Source organism: Rana temporaria, chromosome 2 (genome assembly GCF_905171775.1).
Source record: "Rana temporaria chromosome 2, aRanTem1.1, whole genome shotgun sequence".
NCBI lineage: Eukaryota > Metazoa > Chordata > Amphibia > Anura > Ranidae > Rana > Rana temporaria.
This window is the reverse complement of record NC_053490.1, coordinates 226969058-226989605: the sequence shown is the minus strand read 5'-3', so window position 1 is coordinate 226989605 and position 20548 is coordinate 226969058. Positions and strand designations below refer to the sequence as shown.

General features: G+C 41.1%; 1 protein-coding gene across 1 annotated transcript in view; it reads left to right on the top strand.

The window, feature by feature from the left end:
* CFAP47 (cilia and flagella associated protein 47) overlaps nucleotides 1–20548 on the top strand; it is a 610902-nt gene that overhangs the window by 362904 nt on the left and 227450 nt on the right. The window contains exons 49-50 of the mRNA XM_040336504.1: nucleotides 1389–1500; nucleotides 10643–10771. Coding sequence (XP_040192438.1) covers nucleotides 1389–1500; nucleotides 10643–10771 — 241 coding nt within the window. The remainder of the gene's footprint in view (nucleotides 1–1388; nucleotides 1501–10642; nucleotides 10772–20548) is intronic.

Sequence of the window (20548 nt, the reverse complement as noted above, 5' to 3'; positions counted from 1 at the left end):
GAATTTTTCTTACTTTCTGTCAAACTCAATAAACCATATTTAAAAAAAAAAAAAAAACATAGGAACTCGGGGCCAGATTCACAAAAGAGATACGACGGCGTATCTCCTGATACACCGTCGTATCTCTGAGATACGATTGTCGTATCTATGCGTCTGATTCATATAATCAGGTTACGCATAGATAGCCCTAAGATCCGACAGGTGTAAGTGACTTACACCGTCGGATCTTAGGCTGCAATTCTAGGCCGGCCGCTAGGTGACGATTCCATTGCGGTCGTCGTAGAATATGCAAATGACTAGTTACACCGATTCACGAACGTCCGCCTTGCCCGTCGCTGTAAATTTACGTTGTTTCCATAGAGATACGTCGCGTAAAACTAAAGCTGCCCTCTAGGTGGTCTAGCCAATGTTAAGTATGGCCGTCGTTCCCGCGTCGAAATTTGAAATTTCACGTCGTTTGCGTAAGTCGTCCGTTAATGGCGCTGGACGCCATTTACGTTAACGTCGAAACCAATGACGTCCTTGCGACGTCATTTAGCGCAATGCACGTCGGGAAATTTTAGGGACGTAGCATGCGCAGTTTGAATTAGGCGGGCTTGCGCCGGGCGGATTTATGGTACGCCGCCGCAAGTTTACAGGCAAGTGCTTTGTGAATCAAGCACTTACGCTGAAAACTTGCGGCGGTGTAACGTAAATGTAATGCGTTACGCAGCCGCAGCATAGGGCGATTCTACGTGAATCTGGCCCACAGACAGCAATAGAAATACACTATAGTAAATTTTAATTTGGAATCTCTATCTGTTTTTTTTTTTGCTGTCTGTGACTGTGCTTTTCTTTCACGTGAATGCTGTCGATTGGTGTCAGATAGAACAGGAGAAAATAAAAGCCTCCATGGTAACACATTATTGTCCTCCCAAAGATCTTATACTCACCTGTTCACTATCATGGCAGATTCACACTGTGTGGCCCATGAGGAATCACATGGCTGGCCCTATAGTCTTCTGTATATGCGTGTACAGATCCCATCCTTCCTTTGGATGGTAGATGGCTTCTCCATAAGAATGAACAGGATTTTTTTCTCTGCGTACGCAGAAAACTTTAAGACTGACTGGGGCACTGTATAGTGGTGGCTGTGCAGTTTCCAGGATCATGCACAGGTTATGTATTTGGGTAAACCTTCACATTATCTGTTTTTTGGTTTTGTTAATCTGCATGACGGAGTTCATTGTCATGAGTATTATAATTGTATATCCAATTTCTCAAAACTGATTCATAGTACAATGCAATCACTTTTCCTCTTCTTTTGTCTGTGGCATCGATAACATTTATTGATATATTAAAAGAGGACAATACTGTAACAGTTAATATCACATTTTAATCCAACTTAGGTGGTGTCAGATATTCCAGTCATTAGTGGACCTCAAACCTTAACTGTAAAGCCAGGAACATCATGTCCCTATACTATCAACATATCTCCATGGAAACGTGGCTTATTCCAAGGTAATAAGTTCGTATACATGTGTTACATCTCCGTTATACTGACAGGTATTGAAGTTTATTTATAGCTCTAGAATACCTTCACCAGGGAAAACAACAATATCTATTAAGTGCTATTCTAAAACTTGCTTACAAGGATTCATTTAAGAAGCTTATACTTAAGGGTAAGTCACAAACAAAATATATGAAAACAAGTAAGAGCTGCTGCAGTTAGTTGCTATACAGAAATGCTCAATTAAAAGTTAGTTACATTTTCCGATTTCGATTCTGGCCAGTAAGTATAAATCCTCCCTCCCAAAAATAATGCGATGGTAGGAAATAGTTTTCAGTAACTATATTCGCATTGTCTGGTGGATTTTGACATAAAAAATAGCAGAAAATATTTCAGTGTACAAAATATAACAGTCACATACAGTGCCTTGCAAAAGTATTCACCCCCTTGAAATTTTTTCGTGTTTTGTTGTCTCACAACCTGGAATTAACATGGATTGTTTGAGGATTTGCCCTTAACTTTAAAAATGTTTTTTTTTGTTGTTGTGAAGCAAACAACAAATAGGACAAAATAACAAAAATGTGCATAACTATTCACCCCCCTAAAGTCAATCATTTGTAGAACCACCTTTTGCGGCTATCACGGCTTCAAGTCGCTTTGGATAAGTCTCTATGAGCTTGTCACATCTTACCACTGGGATTTTTGCCCATTCCTCCTTGCAAAAATGCTCCAGCTTCTTTAAGTTGGATGGTTTGCACTTGTGAACAGCAATCTTTAAGTCGGATCACAGATTTTCTATTGAATTGAGGTCTGGGCTTTGACTAGGCCATTCCAACACATTGAAATGATTCCTCTTAAACCACTCTTTAACAGTATGTTTGGGGTCATTGTCCTGCTGGAAGGTGAACCTCCATCCTAGCCTCAAATCACACACAGAGTGGTACAGGTTTTGCTCAAGAATATTCCTGTATTTAGCACCATACATCTTCCCTCAACTCTGACCAGTTTCCCTGCTGCTGAAAAACATCCCCACAGCATGATGCTGCCACCACTATGTTTCACTGTGGGGATGGTGTTCTTTGGGTGATGTGATGTGTTGGGTTTGCGCCAGACATAGCGTTTTCGTTGATGGCCAAAAAGTTCCAAAGAGTCTCCCACATTTTTTTTGCAAACTTAAAATGTACCATTTTGTTTTTTGCTGGAAGTAATGACTTTCTTCTGGCCACTCTGCCATAAAGCCCAACTCTATGGAGCGTACAGCTTGTTGTCATCCTATGTACATATACTCCAGTCTCTGGTGTGGAACTCTGCAGCTCCTCCAGGGTTACCTTAGGTCTCTGAGCTACGCTCCTTGCCCGGTCCGTGAGTTTTGGTGTGCGGCCGTCTCTTGGCAGGTTTGCTGTTGTGCCATGTTCTTTCCATTTGGTTATGATAAATTTGATGGTGCTCTTAGGGATCATCTAAGATTTGGATATTTTTTTATAACCTAACCCTGACTTGTACTTCTCAACATGTCCCTTGTACTTGTTTGGAGAGTTCCTTGGTCTTCATGCCAGTGTTTGGTTAATGGTGCCTCTTGCTTAGGTGTTGAAGCCTCTGAGGCCTTTCAAAAAGGTGTTTATATGTAATAACAGATCATGTGACACTTATGCCGCATACACACGATTGGTCAAACTGATGAGAGCGGTCTGATGGACCGTTTTCATTGGTTAACCGATGAAGCTGACTGATGGGTCAGTCGTGCCTATACACCATCGGTTAAAAAAACGATCGCGTCAGAACGCGGTGACGTAAAACACAACTACGTGTTGAAAAAAATGAAGTTCAATGCTTCCAAGAATGCGTCGACTTGATTCTGAGCATGCCTGGATTTTTAACCGAAGGACGTGCCTACAAACATTTGGTTTTATTCTATCGGTTAGGTATCCATCGGTTAAATTTAAAACAAGATTGCTTTTTTTTAACCTATGGATAAATAACCGATGGGGCCCACATACGATCGGTTTGGTCTGATGAAAACGGTCCATCAGACCGTTCTCATCGGTTTGACTGATCGTGTGTACGCGGCATTAGATTGCACACAGACCGCATGGAATCCCTCAGCTGAAAGTTGTAGCTATGATGAAATATCTTGGGATTTGGATCTCGAGGGACATTAATAGCTTTGTCCAGAATAACTTAATTCCTCTTTTGTCTAAATGGGAACATAAAAGAGACGCCTGGTGTAGACTACCATTATCTATAGCGGGACGATGTAACCTGATAAAGATGCTATGGTTACCTCAGTTACTCTATATCCTCCATAACTCTCCAGTTTGGATAGCTCAAAAATGGTTCAAAAAGATAGAATCCCTCTTCAGAGAGTTAATTTGGAAGAAGGGACACGCTAGGATCTGTCTCCAGACCATGCAGCTACCAGTTAAAGAGGGGGGAATGGCAGTACCTCACCCGAAAACATACTTTATAGCCTCACAATTACAACAACTTGCGAACTGCGGACTGGAGGGAGGTGGAAACTCCGGTAGACTGATGCTAACGGGAGCACCACATAGGACAATAGTAGATGCACTTGAGGCTGGTTCGTTTGCCCATAGATGTCCAACTATAAAACTTAGCCTTAAAGTGTGGCAAACAACAAAAGCATTGATGGGCTACAAGGGAATAACAGTATTTGCCCCTCTCTGGTGTAACCAAAACTTAAGAGAATTAAAAGACATTGAGAGATGTAAAGAATGGGAGAGACAAGGGATAAGCCGGTTAAACCAGCTGTACAATGGAGAACAGATGAAATCCTTCGCAGACTTGCGACAGGAATTTAATATAACAAATAAAACATTTTACAGATACCTACAGATACGACATGCTATCCAAGCTCAGTTTGGGTCACAACCCATTGTATGGTCCTCGGCTCCCACCCTCCTGAAAATAACCTCTCCAAAATCAACTAAAGGCCTGATATCTGAGTTGTACTCTAGAATAGGAGCTAAAACAATAAGTAGGGCAGGCCCCATTAAGAGCAGGATAGGTTGGGAGAAAGACTTGGGTCAAATGACCACGGAACAGTGGAGTGCGATCTTGAGGAGGGGGGTATTGGTTTTGATCTCCCCATCTCAGAGGGTATCACACTTGTTCCTCTTGCATAGAGTATACTATACCCCCAGGAGAATGTTTAATCATGGTTGGAGAAGTACTGACGAATGCCCAAGGTGCAGAGCGACAGGTAATCTTATTCACATGATGTGGAAATGCCCAAAGCTATTTAGATACTGGGAGGAGGTGGTCAACATAATAAATAAAACCTATAAAACTAAGCTAGAAGCTGAGTCTAAGACATGCCTGTTAGGCAGCATAGAGGAAAATAGAGTGCCAGCCAGCTCCCTTGAAGTGGTACTGAGATGCCTCTTCCAGGCAAGGAAGTTAATTGCGTTGAGGTGGCAGGCCAGGACACCACCCACTGTCAAATCTTGGGTTGAAATTATAAACACAATGATTTGGAGTGAGAGAGTGACACTTACTCGACAGGGGAATTATAGTAAGTTTGTGAGGATGTGGAAACCCTGGCTAGACGAAACAGGATGCTCTATATAGAAATCGCCATTTAAATTTAACAAATATCTTAACCCACTATTAGGTATTTATTTATGGGGAAGATGTACTTAACGTAGTACATCCACTTCAAAAATTAGCTTATGGTGTGATGGGAGGGTGGGAGGGCGGGCGAGGTTTTAATGGGGTGGGAGAGGGGGAGGGGAGGCGAGGAATGACAGTTTAGAAACTAGGGTTTTCTTTTCCACTTATTCACAATGTCATAAAGAACGAGGATAGGAAAAGACAAGGGGAAAATAGGGGTAAAAACGTATGCTTGGGTATTGTTTATAACACGCACGATGATGTAATAATTTTTGTAATTTTTTTTGATACGCAAACAACAATAAAAAAACATACAAAAAAAAAAAAAGATTGCACACAGACATCATTTCACTATTGTGTGACTTCTGAAGGTAATTGGTTGCTCCGGAGCTTTTTATGGGCTTCATAACAAAGGGGGTGAATACATACGCACATGCCAATTATCATTTTTTTATTTCTGAAAAATAGTTTTATGTATATATTTTTCTAATTTATTCATATAAAAAAAACATTGAACTAAAGGCTGTAATGTAACAAAATAGGTAAAAAGCCAAGGGGAAGTAAATACGTTTGCAAGGCACTGTAGGTGTTACATAAAACCGAGGCCAGTGTATGGAATATATTTTCTAAAACTATCTGTTATCTCACTTTTAAAATATGATTGGTTGCTGTGTATAACATCAAACAGCCCCTTAGGTATGCCTAAATGTATACTATCTATGGTGGTCTCTTTAACTTGTATATGAGCAGTGCAACATTTCCTAAGTGTGATAGTAGATTATTGGTATTAAGGTCAAATAAAAAGGAATATTTCCATGTTTTCATTGCTACCATGTAACAGGCAAAACATTTGTTCAAACGCGTGAACACCGTTAAAGTCTATGGGACACGAACATGAAAAATCAAAAGTGCTAATTTTAAAGGTTATTATGCAAGTTATTGTCATAAAAAGTGTCCAGGGACCTGGATCCTGCCCCAGGGGACATGTATCAATGCAAAAAATGTTTTAAAAAGGGCTGTTTTTTCGGGAGCAGTGATTTTATTGATTAAAGTGAAACAGTAAAAGTGAAATATTCCTTTAAATTTCATACCTGGGGGTGTCTATAGTATGCCTGTAAAGTAGCACATGTTTCCCGTGCTTAGAAAAGCCCCTGCACAAAATGACATTTCTAAAGGAAAAAAAAGTAATTTAAAACTATTTGCGGCTATAATGAATTGTCAGGTCCCGGCAATACAGATAAAAGTCATTGAAAAAAAACAGCATGGGTTCCCCCTTAGTCCATTACAAGGCCCTTTGGGTCTGGTATGAATATTAAGGGGAACCCCAAACCCCCAAAAATGTGTGGGTGTCCCCCCCCAAATTCCATATCAGGCCCTTCAGGTCTGACATGGATTTTAAAGGGAACCCTGCACCAAAATTAAAAAATAAACGTTGTGGGGTTCCCCCCAAAAATCCATACCAGACCCTCATCTGAGCACGCAACCAGAACTGGTAGGGGTACACATCACATAGGGGGGATGGGATCTTGAGTTCCCCTTTGTTTAAAGGGGCTTTCAGATTCCGATAAGCCCCCCACCCGCAGACCCTCACAACCACCGGGCAAGGGTTGTGGGGATGAGGCCCTTGTCCCCATCAACATGGGGATATCTTTCCCATGTTGAAAGCATGTGGCCTGGTATGGTTCAGGAGGGGGGCGCTCTCTCACCCCCCCTCTTTTCCTGCGGCCTGCCAGATTGGGTGCTCGAATAAGGGTCTGGTATTAATTTTTGGGGGAACCCCACGCCAATTTTTTTTTATTTTGGTGTGGGGTTCCCCTTAAAATCCATACCAGACCTGAAGGCAGGCTTATCTGTAGGTACTGTAAATATCTCCTAACTTGCACAGCTTAGGAGATATTCAGAGTGCATTCAGCCGATGACATTATCGGCGCATTTGATCTGAAGGTCCGGCTACAGTGTCGGACCTTCAGAGCCCGTGCCGGAAACTTCGGCTCCCACGTGCATGCGCGGGAGTGACATCTTCACGACTCTGGCCAATCACATAGCTGGAGCTTGCAAATCTGGAAGACAGACAGGGGGAAGATGTCAGCCCCCTCACGGTTGACTTTACAGCGCTGGAGGGCTTTGTTCGAAAGTGAGTATTTCATAGTGTGCTAGTATGCGATGCATACTAGCACATTATGCCATTGCCCTGCTGGTTTTGTTTTTTTTCTGCAATTTACAACCACTTTAAGTAACTGTCCCAGGCATTCAGAACAGTTAATTTATATTTTGTTTTTTAAACATTTAGTAAATACCATTGTGAATAAGAGAAAACAGGTGGTGCTAACGAAACAAAGAAAATACTGTGTACTGTATAAGTAGTATTTCAACAAACATATCAAATGATAAAAGCCTTTTGTAAGTAATACAAATAAACTGTAGGGACATTTATCACTAACATTAAGAGATTAAAGCCTTCCATCTGGAAGAAAAAATACAGAAGGGTATGCACACCATATAATGTAACAGACATATGTGTATATTGGGGACTAAATATCCTTTTTTTAAGTGAATCTGATCTGGTCTAAAAAATGTTTTTAGATGACATTGGTTCCAAAATGTAGAAACCTTGTAAGCTCCCTTAAAGTGGGGGTTCACCCTAAAATACAACTTTGTACTATGCCATTCAGCATACTAGCGTGAGCTACAGTATGCCTTTATTTATTTTTTTTGTGCTGTACTCACAGTTTAATCGATTAGTTTAGTTTCGGACTCCCCGCGGGGAGTAGGCGTTCCTATGAAGAGGGGAACATGATTGACGGCCGGCTATGGCGTGTCACGCTTCCCGAAAATAGCCGGAGTAGGACTTGGCTCTTCACGGCGCTATACGGCGCCTGCGCACAGACTAGGAGCTGACTGCGCAGGCGCCGTGAAGAGCCAAGTCCTATTTCGGCTATTTTCGGGAAGCGTGACGCACCATAGCCGGCCGTCAATCATGTTCCCTTCTTCATAGGAACGCCTACTACCCACGGGGAGTCCGAAACTTAACTAACGGATTAAACTGTGAGTACAGCACAAAAAATAAAATAAAGGCATACTGTAGCTCACGCTAGTATGCTGGATGGCATGAGAGACAAAAAACATATTTTTTTTAGGGTGAACCCCCGCTTTAAGTACACATGTAAGGTATTTAAGTGTACCTAAACATTTTTTTTTCATTTAAGATGAAGGCAATAATCAGAACCCCTGTACGGTTGTTATTAGTTTCTTTATTCCCTCAAGGTAGCTTCATTCTCTCTTTGTCCGGGTGACCATTCATACTAGGAATAAAAGTGATGGGAAAACCCAGAATTTTGCCAGCAGAGCAGGTAGAGAGGGGACATTTTCCAATGGTGACACGTGGTGACACGTTTCAATGGTCTCAGAGAGGATTTTCTTCACTTTGGAGTTTTCCTTTTACTTCCTGTTGTTTTCGACAGGAAGTGAAGGAAAATGTTGGCAATACAATATAGATAACAAAAAAAAATTATTGGAGTTTTAACTCCTCCCTGCTCTATCCAAAATGAAAAAAAAATAGCTTTAGCTTTAGATTTGAATTGATCCTTTGGCTACAACTACTTGAGATTAAGCCCCATCTTTTCTTGGTGCTCAGCCCCAGCTCATGTCATTCAGATGTCTACTTTCAGAGTCTCTGATAGTTTTAGGACTAACAGGGGGAGGGTTCGTTTTAACCCCCCTGGTGGTATTCCCGTGTCTGGCTCGGGGTAAGATTTCAATACCAAAAGCGGTATCCCCGAGCCAGACTCTGGATCGACTCGCAGCATCCACAGGCACAAGTTACTTACCTTGTCCCTGGATCCTGCGATGTATCCCCGCTGTGTGAGCGAGCGGCGTCCTCGCTCGATTCACACAGTGCCTGTGTGCCTCTGATCTCCGTTCCCTGCGACATTACGATGCACGGGGGCAGGGAACGGCGCCAAATTCAAAAAAGTAAATAAACACATTACATACAATATTCTGTAATCTTACAGATTACAGTACTGTATGTAAAAAATACACACACCCTTTGTCCCTAGTGGTCTGCCCAGTGCCCAACATGTTCTTTTATATAATAAAAACTGTTCTTTCTGCCTGCAAACTGTAGATTGTCCATAGCAACCAAAAACTGTCCCTTTATGTCAAAAGTGATTTTAGAGCAGCTAGAAAACAGCGATAATAAATTATAATCACATGCAGAATTGAGCGATAGCGATTTGTGGGGAAATTCGTAAAAAAATAATAAAAGTAATGACAGCGACAATTTTGCAACTGAGCACATTTCAGTTATTTTGATTACATTATTGAATATTTTTTATTATTATTTGTTATAATTATTTATACTTATTTATTATATTATAATTTATGATTTTGTTTTTCAAACTTTATCATACCCGAGATGTCTACTAGACTCTTGTTTGGACAGATTTAAGTGAGTTATTCCTAAGAATTACAGGCCTACAATGTAAAACGCCAAATTTTCATGCAAAATAATTGTACCGCTTTCAGCACCTAAAACCAGAAATAATCATACTGCCAAGGAGGTTAAATTGGGCCTAGGATCCAAAGAGCACCACATGGACACAGGCGTGGATTTAGAGACTAACATGGGTACATGGCACCTGTACAGTATTTTAGACTAGGTCAGATTCACCTAAAGACAGTAGCACATGGGGCTATAATGAAACAGAGATAAACCAAAAATAATTTGGTTTTCATGGTAATTTCCTCACAGGTAGGCATAAGAACAATTGAATGGGGAATGCTCATTTTGTCAAATCTTGAATTTTTCTCCATGGCACATGCTCATTGATTTAATAGTGTACTGTAATCTCTAAAGTTATAAAGCTAACACACTTGAAAAGTGTAGTATTTTGCAATATTTGTATGCTTTGTTTTATTCTTGTCTGTCTAGAAAAATAAATAACATTTAACCAAATATTATAGCCTGTGTTCACTCGACACACACTAGAACATTTTAGGAAGCGAGCTAGTATCCACTTTGTGGCAGTTGCAGACAGTGGCTAGAGGGTAGACCTGGCAATGCACTATCAGGGGTTGGCTGCAAAAAGATTTGAATATGTTAATTGTGGTAAGAGGTAAGAGGAGGTTAAAAAATATACCATGGTGGTGGTGAAATTCCTCTTTAATAAACATAACACTCATCAGATATAAATGATTTATACATGTTAGATGCAGGATTGTACTCCAATACTTGCATATAATATTTTCTCCCATCTAATGTACAGTATTTCTGATTGAAAAGAAACATAGTTATTTTGGACAGTTATTGTGCCAGATAAAAAGTGCTCAAATGAAATCAGAGGGATACGATATTTAAGACAGGGACTGGGAACATCTTGGTTAAAATCATTTCTTTCTTCACTGTTATTATGTTGGATAAGAGCCCATAACACAAGTGTCATTCATTCTAAAGTCTGAGCATTCACTATAAATACAAGCATTACTATTAATCCAACATCTGGTGTCTCTTCTTTGTGCTAGGTGTAATCTCATTTGTTGCGGAAGACAGAGAACAGCAGCAATTTCAACATGGCAACCCACCAGCTACTGCAGATGGTGTTGATGCTATTCAAATAGTGGAATTTCAAACTGCTGGTGTAAAGAAAACAGGTATGTTTTGTTTTGGAAAAATGAGAAATTCTAATACACTTACTAGTGTTTGAAAATAACTCTGTTACTATTTAAAAATGTAAAAGAGGCCAGACTGTAATTCTTACATGTCCTGCCCTCTAGTCTACCAGTCTTTACTGTCTTTGCATGGATAATCTTACTTAACCACTAAAGCCCCGGACCAAAATGCTGCCTAAAGACCCAAGGGGTTTTTACAGTTCGGGACTGCATCGCTTTAACAGACAATTGCGCGGTCGTGCGACGTGGCTCCCAAACAAAATTGAAGTCCTTTTTTCCCCACAAATAGAGCTTTCTTTTGGTGGTATTTGATCACCTCTGCGGTTTTTATTTTTTGCGCTATAAACAAAAATAGAGCGACAATTTTGAAAAAAATGCAATATTTTTTACTTTTTGCTATAATAAATATCCCCCCAAAAGATGTATACATTTTTTTTCCTCAGTTTAGGCCGATACGTATTCTTCTACCTATTTTTGGTAAAAAAAATCGCAATAATCGTTTATCGGTTGGTTTGCGCAAAATTTATAGCGTTTACAAAATAGGGGATAGTTTTATTGCATTTTTTTATTTTTTTTGCTACTAATGGCGGCGATCAGCGATTTTTTTCGTGACTGCGACATTATGGCGGACACTTCGGACAATTTTGACACATTTTTGGTACCATTGTCATTTTCACAGCAAAAAATGCATTTAAATTGCATTCTTTATTGTGAAAATGACAGGTGCAGTTTGGGAGTTAACCACAGGGGGGGGCTGTAGGAGTTAGGGTGCACCTAGTGTGTGTTTACAACTGTAGGGGGGTGTGGCTGTAGGACTGACGTCATCGATCGAGTCTCCTTTATAAAAAGGATCACTCGATCGATACGCCGCCACAGTGAAGCACGGGGAAGCCGTGTTTACATGAGCGGCTATAAACGAATAGCCGCGCCGTCGTCCCGGATCGCTCCCCGAGGGAACCCGATCGCCGCATGTCGCGGGGGGGTCCCGATCGGACCCCCCACCCGCGGAAAGGCAAGGGCGTACATGTACGCCCATGTGCCTGTACGTGCCATACTGTGGACGTACATTTACATGCGGCGGTCGGGAAGTGGTTAAAGTATCTTTGGCATCTGGCAAACTTCAAGATGAGTGCTTTCCTTCTATCACTTCCTCACTACTGTGCCCTGTACTGATGTATGGGTAAGATATAAGAAGTAGCCATAGCTCTGTGAGACAGCAAACATTAGAGTCACTGGTGATCAGACAGGTGAGTATTAGTGCACTTTCCCTTTTTTTCAGTAACACAGCATCTATAATTGGTGGTGTGAATTGCATCAAGTTGAAAATGTTGGATTGTCATACAAAATGTATATTGTAGTAAATGTTCACAGGAATATGTATATATATACCCACCCTATTAGATTGTAAGATCTTCTGAGCAGGGCCCTCTTAATCCTCTTGTATTTTTTTTATAATATAACTGTATTGTCTCCCTTTTATTTTGTAAAGCACTGCGTAAACTGTTAACACTATATAAATCCTGTTTAATAATATAAGAAATATGATTTTTGTACTCACCGTAATATCCATGGACGGACACAGCTTCCTTATAATCTTGACTGTAGGGTTATGTTCCATCTATCAGGAGAAGACAAGGCAGACATGTTAATAGTTAAAACATGTAATCTTTAGCAAAGCTGAACAGCCCCGCCCAGGTGGGGCAGTCCCTCTGGTCATAACCCCTCACACTGCACTGAGGGGTGGGTGCTGTGTCCGTCCATGGACTTCAGAGAAAAGGATTTTACGGTGAGTACAAAAATCCTATTTTCTGTTTCGTCCATGGACGGACACAGCTTCCTTATAATCTTGAATGTAGGGACGTCCCCAAGCAGTATAAAAAAAACGAGGGGTGGGAACAGCAATAAAACAAAACTTCACCCCAACACAACCTCAAACGGCCGCCTGCAAAACCTTGCGGCCGAAGCAAGCATCCAAAGATGCACTCATATCAACCTTGTAAAACTTATTGAAGGTGTGAACGGACGACCAGGTCGCCGCCTTACACACCTGTGAGACAGACGCTTGATGTTGGAAAGCCCAGAAGGCACCAATTGCCCTGGTAGAATGCGCGGAAACAGGAAAGGGAGGCGCCCGTCCTTTAAGGGCATATGTCTGAATTACCGCCTGTCTGATCCACTGAGAAATGGTGGCCAATGAGATCGCCAGGCCTTTCTTTGGACCAGTCACCGACACAAACAATGACCCTGACCTCAGGAACGAAGCCGTAGCAGACAGATACTCCCTCAGAGCATGTACCATGTCTAAGGAATGAAACACAGCCTCCTTGGAATGCGACGGCCGAAGACATAAGGATGGAAGCACAATGTCCTCATTCAGATGAAAGGCCGAATCCACCTTCGGAAGAAACAAAGGTTGCAGGCCTTCAAAGGAGGAATCCCTCTGATGTTCTCAAAGGGAGGTTTCTGAAACACTGAGAGCACCAGGTTCAAATCCCATGGCGGAAGTGGTGGTCGAACCGGGGGGACCATATGTCGGACCCCTTTCCGTGCAAGGACTTGCTGGTGTGTTTCTGACAGACCTACTTCCGAGCAGTACAGAGTAGCTGTTGACCACGGTTCACTGTGACTTAGACAGCAGTAGCCCAGTCATATGTGAACCCCAGAGCATATAGCTCACTGGCCAACCGTGGAGCAAACGGGGCATGTCATGGCCAACCCAACGCATAGCTAAGGCCTGCTCACACACGATGGCCGGACTGGGGAGACTACAAGGATTTATATTATCCAGCCTGTCACCCAGCCGGCAGTTGATAGTAGATCTCAGGATCAAAAAAAAAAAAAGTTCTTCAGGACCATGGGCCCAAAGGGAGCCAGGTCCTTCTCCTCTACTAGGTAGAAAAAAGTGAGCTGCTGAATGCAGTGTGAGGGGTTATGACCAGAGGAACTGCCCCCCTGGGCGGGGCTGTTCAGCTTTGCTAAAGATTACATGTTTTAACTATTAACATGTCTGCCTAGTCCTCTCCTGATAGACAGAACATAACCCTACAGTCAAGATTATAAGGAAGATGTGTCCATCCATGAACAAAAGAGAAAAGTATATAGCTATTTGTTTATTCCAACAAATACATTTTATTCAAACTATTAAAAAAAAAAAAAAATTTTAAAATATAAAACGCAAACAAACTTGCTTCCTGTCCCAAATTTATTTTAACCTAACCTTTAGCGCAATAAAATAGTTTCACATCCTTTTAAAATGTAATAATTTTTCTTGATGATATTTAATATTTTCATAGTTTTGTCCGGAAACGCCTAGCCTTTTTCATTTATATTTGTAACAGTGTATTCTTTGCTAGATAATATATACTATTTTTACAGTTTAGTCTATAGAAACCCAGGTTTTTCAATTTCCATTTCCAACAATGTGTTTGTTTTGTAATCTCTTTTTCTATTCATTATCCTTGTCAACACTTTCTACATCTTTCATTGGACAGGGACACAATTCAGAGTTGTTTGCTAAAATGTATGCTGGAAAAGACATTCTTGCTATTTGCTATAAGCTTTCTAACAAAAAGAGCTGCAATGTGTGAAATTGCTTCCTTGCGGCAGTGCATTCTTTAGGTCACGGATATGGAAAAGTTTGTATGTAGATAGGAAAAAAAATCCCATATGATTTGCCATTTAACATCTCTCTTTTAGAATGTGACACTTTTTTCTAAAAGACAATTCGCTTGTTTGAACACGTCAGCCCTTAGCTTTTAGCAAGCTGCCTCATATTAAATGTGTTCAGCTCACTGTTTTCAGAGGTAGCTAAGAGAGTACAATTGTATACTGTCTTCCCTGGGTCATTGTGCATACTACTGCTTCTTTATAAAATTGGTGAGCAAAAATGCATGATGCTAAAAGCAGCCAATCACGTTAATGTGCCATTTTTTTTTTTTTTTAAGGAAGGTTAGAAAATAAAAAGCAAAGTACTCAAATGGGTATTTCTGTTTTGAATTGATAAAATGTCCAGCATTGATTTCTCAGTGCCTCAGTTTCCAGCTATATCCACCAGCAGCAAGTGTTGCTTAAGTTTTTTGGCCTTTCTGCTAAGCCTCTTTTACATCACAGTGAAGGCCATAGCTATACTTTTTGGGTTTGGTATGATGGTGGGGATTAAATTATCATTAGAGTCCTCAAGCAATTCAAGAAACTAATGCATGAAGAACTTACTCTCTTAAGAAATATTAGGTAGGCAGTAGCCGGCTTAAATTGTTCCCCCAAGTATCCCATAAAGCCAAAGTCAAAATGTGCGTACAACACCTTGCAATAGAGGTTCTTCTCTGTTATACCTCTCAGTTGTTCGAAGTGTTTGCACATATAAATATTTGCATTAACATTTTCTAATTTAAAAAAAATGTGCGCAGCAGACCTTACTCCCTTTTAAAATTCCATGAAACTTGAAAGTACTAGGGGCAATACCATCTAAATTAAATGTCTACTCCAAGCTGCTAGACAGATTTGATTTTTCTTCTAATTGCTTCTCTATCTTTTCATTCCTTTAATTATCCGTTAACCTGCAGCACAGATGCTCTTTAGTGATTTGCCTGCAGTTAACTTAGAGACTACATTTTTGCCATTAATGTTAACTGTGTTCAATGTGTCACAATGCCTTATGCCTAGCCATAAGGATTTAATTGTGCAATGTGATCCAAACAATATTTCTCTGATGGATGATGGCTGGAATAAAAGGCTTGAAGGTGTTATTTTTTGATATGGCTGGACTTCCAAAAACAAATATGCAGAAGCAACTGTTTACTACAATAATACAAAACCCCAAGCTAGAGAAAATATTTTTGATCATATAAATATATTTGAAGGTCTGTTTCATGAGACCAAGATCCAGAATTAATTGTATTTTCACTGTAAAACATATATAACTTAAATGAAGAAATTAAAGATGTTTTTTTCTGTTATGTATAATATTTACCAACTATTCTCATAAAGTGAGAAGCATCTCATTAATGAAGAGTTGTGCTTGCTGGTGAGACACAGAAGAGCTCATTCTGGCCACAAATGCTGGTGAAGAAATGTAACTGTCATTTTACCTCTTCTCTGTCTTGACCCTTCATTCTTCTAAGCCTAACATTTTCCCTAGCCCTCTATTTAACACTAAATATACAATCTTACATTATAACCTAATTGATAAAGACATCCCCTGAATTCAGTCCCTTAATCTAATCCTTAATATGAAAACTCTATAACTTAATCTAACTTTAACTAACCCTAACCCTCTCCTAACCTTACATTTGAACTCCCTGCAGATATGAAAATTACATAGATTAATGCAGTTATACATAAATTAAACATCTCTAAATATATTTTTTCAATGCAACTAGTACTTACATTTGACTTAATGTCAGCCTCCAGTATTCCCCTGTACCGTTGAACAGTGGCAGAACTAGAAGCCAATCAGATTTTTTGCATGCAAATATACTAACAATGACTATGTTGAGATTAGGAGAGAGCAGTCTGATCTGCTCATGACTCACCTGCTGCTCCTTCACTGTCTAGTTAAAGTATGGGCACAACTCCCCGACCGGGGAGGAGAGAATTGCTCTGTACGTGGACGATGTCCTCCTGTTCCTTGGTGACACGGGTCACTCCATTAGGCAGGCAATGACTATTTTTGGAGAGTTCGGCAGCATATCTGGACTGGTAATAAATCGGGAGAAATCTGCTTTAATGCCGGTAGATCCAATGAGGAACCAGATCCTGGCTGAGATTCCACAGCTAGAGACAGTGGGGAAAATGAAGTATCTAGGAATAGTCATTGCAAAGGATCTTAACACATACATAGAGAATAATTTGGCTCCACTGCTGCTTATATTTAAAAACAAAATTGGGATCTGGCGGCACCTCCCACTGTCAGTCGCAGGGAGGTGCAACCTGATTAAAATGATGTGTATGCCACAATTATTATACGTATTACATAATGCGCCAATATGGATACACAAAAAATGGTTCAGGAATATAGATACTCTGTTTAGAGAATTAATTTGGAAAGGAGGGCAAGCTAGAATAGGGCTGCAAACTTTGCAACTGCCAATGAGGGAGGGGGGAATGGCAGTACCACATCCACGCTGCTACTTTTTGGCAGCACAACTGCAACATCTCGGAGTAAAAATAGAATCAGGAGGAGATATAAACGGAAGTTTAATGACTCAAGGGGCCCCCCATAAAACAATTATAGAGGTGCTGGAGGCTAACTCATTTATTAATTTAACCCCTACGGTTAAGATGGCAATTAAAGTATGGAAAGCCGTAATGTCAGCTGGAGGACAGGTGGGAGTGACAGAGAATGCACCTTTGTGGAATAACAGGAACCTCTGGGAGTTGGAGACAGTGGGAGAAATTAAAGAATGGGCAGTAAAAGGGATAGTTAGACTGGCTCAGTTATATGAGGGAAGTACCTTGAAAATGTTCGCTACTTTAAGAGAGGCATATGAAATCCCTAATTACACGTTCTACAGGTACCTCCAAATTAGGCATGCGTTAAATGCTCAGTTTGATAGAGCGGGACCAAGTTCAGGACTTGAGTCTCTCAAAAATTAGGAGGGGGGATAGAGAAGAAAGGGTTTATCTCTGAAATGTACCCATATATATGCGAGGGGAATATTGAGGGACCAGAGCAGCTTAAAAGCAGAAAGAAATGGGAGGAAGACCTGGGAACCATAACGGGCGACCAATGGGGGAAGGTGCTGGAGAGAGGGCATATGGCCACAGTTTCGCCCGCCCAGAAGGTATCATTCCTAAAGATGATCCATAGGACGTATTATACCCCAAAAAGACTATTTAGATTTGGTTGGAGAGTGGATGCGGGATGCCCCAGATGTCAGGTAACCGGGGACTTAATACATATGTTATGGAGATGCCCAAAATTATTCAGGTATTGGCTAGGGATTATCAATATTATTAACATGATATATGGGACTAAGTTGGAGATGGACCCTAGAACGTGTATATTGGGACTATGGGAGGAAAGAGATGGAGTGGCGAGCACCACAAAAGCAGTGTTAAGGTGCCTTTTTCAGGCAAGAAAACTAATTGCTCAAATTGCAAGCAGTAAACCCCCCATCAATAAGTGAGTGGACTAATGCAGTGACAGAAACAGTATGGAAAGAGAAAGCAGTTTATATTAAGAGAAGAAATATCAAGGAATTCGATAAAATATGGAAGCCGTGGCTGCTTAGAATAGGATACCCTGTATGAAATGATGCTCATCAAACTGGAGAACAAGGGTGGGTGGAGGGAGGGGGGTGGTAGGATAAAATAAATTAATAGGGGAAACCCACAAGGTTATGACATGCAGGGAATGAGAAATGTTTTGTAAAAGGAATATTATGAATGTAACCTTTTTTTTTATATATGAGGAAAAAAATCTAATAAAGAGAATTAAATAAAAAAAAACTGGGCACAAAAAGATAACCAGACTGTATTGCTTATTAACAGTAAAGAAAAGACCAGTCACTACTCTGCCTGTACTGTCTGGCTGGGCTGTGTAAATCTCAGGACTAGATGGATAGAAATACAAATACTTTGGCAGGTAAAACAGTTCTCATTAATGTATTCAATCTATCAATTTAGTTGTTTCCCTGGTGTTCAGCTTTTTTCATTTAAATAGCTTTAATGGAAGAAAACAGGTCAATAACACATCCTGAATCTCTCCAGGGCACTTGCTGGTTCAGAAAAGTACATCCAAACAGAGAAATCCAAATATAGGAATGTAGTGTTTTATATGCACAGGAAGTTCAATACCAACTGGAACAGCTGAATTCCATCATCCATTGACAGAGAAGAAAAAATATACTATGGTGGGGGCGTGGAAACCGAGCTACGAGATGGACGCCTGACTTGAGAGCTCTGCTCGGCCGCCGGGGGACACTATATCCAACTGAGCTTCTCCTCCATCCTGACAGCCCCATCCTCGGAAGTCACAGTGGGATGACACGGTGCCAAAAAGAACCATACAGCATCAGGCAGCATAAAAAAGGCAACACACCACCTGGGGGTATAGTGGCACATCCTCCAGCACCTCCAGTCCTACCACACAGAGCCCAGTCAAATCCAAGCCCTGCTGGCACTCCCCATATAGAGATCAAGCAGACCCAGACATGGAGGTGAGCATATCCCAGGCATCCAAAGATGGTGTCCCCTCAGGAGCAGTGGATTCAATTGCTGCCTTCCCAACCACAGGGCAACCCATATTGGACACTACATTAAGAGAAATGATGATGTCATTCAGGGCATCACTCCATGCTGACCTTGTCTCCAGTGTTAAAACATGCCGGGGGGAGGTTCATGTCTTGGGGAACAGTCAATCATGTGCAACACACCATAGGGGACTATTCTGCATCGTTTAATACACTGGTTGAGTCTCACAATGCACACAAAAAGGAAATCACATGGCTAAGAGATAAAATCGCAGACCTAGAAGACCGATCTAGGAGAAACAACATAAAAATAAGTGGCATCCCTAAATCTGTACCTGCCCAACAGTTACAACAATTTGTCCAAGGCCTATTTTTCTCACTGGCAACTGCACTGTCGGTGCATGACCTTACAGTTGATAGGGTTCACCAAACCATCTTTTCTGGCTGTGGAAGTGCCCAGAGATGTTTTATTGAGGGTACACTTTTACCATGTCAAATAGTTGCTAACAGCATCATTTAAGAGGGCTGAATATCTACCAGATCAATATACGGCTATCCAGCTGCTACCTGACCTATCCAGACACACCCTCCAATGAAGACGCAATCTGGCAACAATAACAAAAGCCCTCTGGAACTACCAAATTATGCACAAATTGAAGTACCTGAGCCACTCTCTCCATTACCCACAATGGGGTCACGGTGACAACATTGGAAGAAGGCCTAACTGCCCTGCACCAGTGGGGAATACTTCCTGCAACTCCATTTTCACCAGCTTCAGCCAGACCACTACTTGTTGCTGAACCAGAGTGGCAAGTAGTATCACGCAAGAGATCCTCTAAAAAACACACAGGTGGAAGCTCACAGCACACTCTCTAAAAGTCCTCAAAATCCCCCGGTTAGAGGAATGTTTTACATACTTTCCTTTTTTCCCTCACCTACCAATGGATCTCCTTTTTTATGCTCAGTAAGTTAACTTACTGTAAAGTATTTCATTCTATCTTCTGTTCTTCCTGTTTGCTACATGGCACGTTGCCAGCTTCCAAAATCATTGATTCCACAGAACACTCTCCGGCCCTCTACAATTCTACAGAATCGTCAAAAAAGATCCTCATGGGAAGACAAGACTGTCATCTGTTGACCATTGCTAAAACGGATGGTCCCGTTCTTGATCAGCAGTAGAATGACCACATCTCCCATTGTTCCTAAAATATACTCACCATGACCTTCACTTGCCTCTCACTCAACACCAGGGGCCTAAACCATCCTGCAAAATGCTTTTCCATGTGGAAGGAAGCCTGAAAACATAGAGCAGACATACTATGCATTTAAGAAACCCACTTGTCTTCCAGCTCAAAGATTTATTTTTGGATCCAGAGGGCCGATACGTCATCGTTACATGTGAGCTCAACTCACAACCATATACGCTGGTGGCTGTGTATGCACCAAACTCACACCAAATTTGTTTTTTCCATGCCCTGTTCAAGCGCAAGTTAAATATGGACACCTTTTGATATGTGGTGACTTTAATGTACCACAGCTCGTTACCACAGCCCAGCTAGGACTGTGG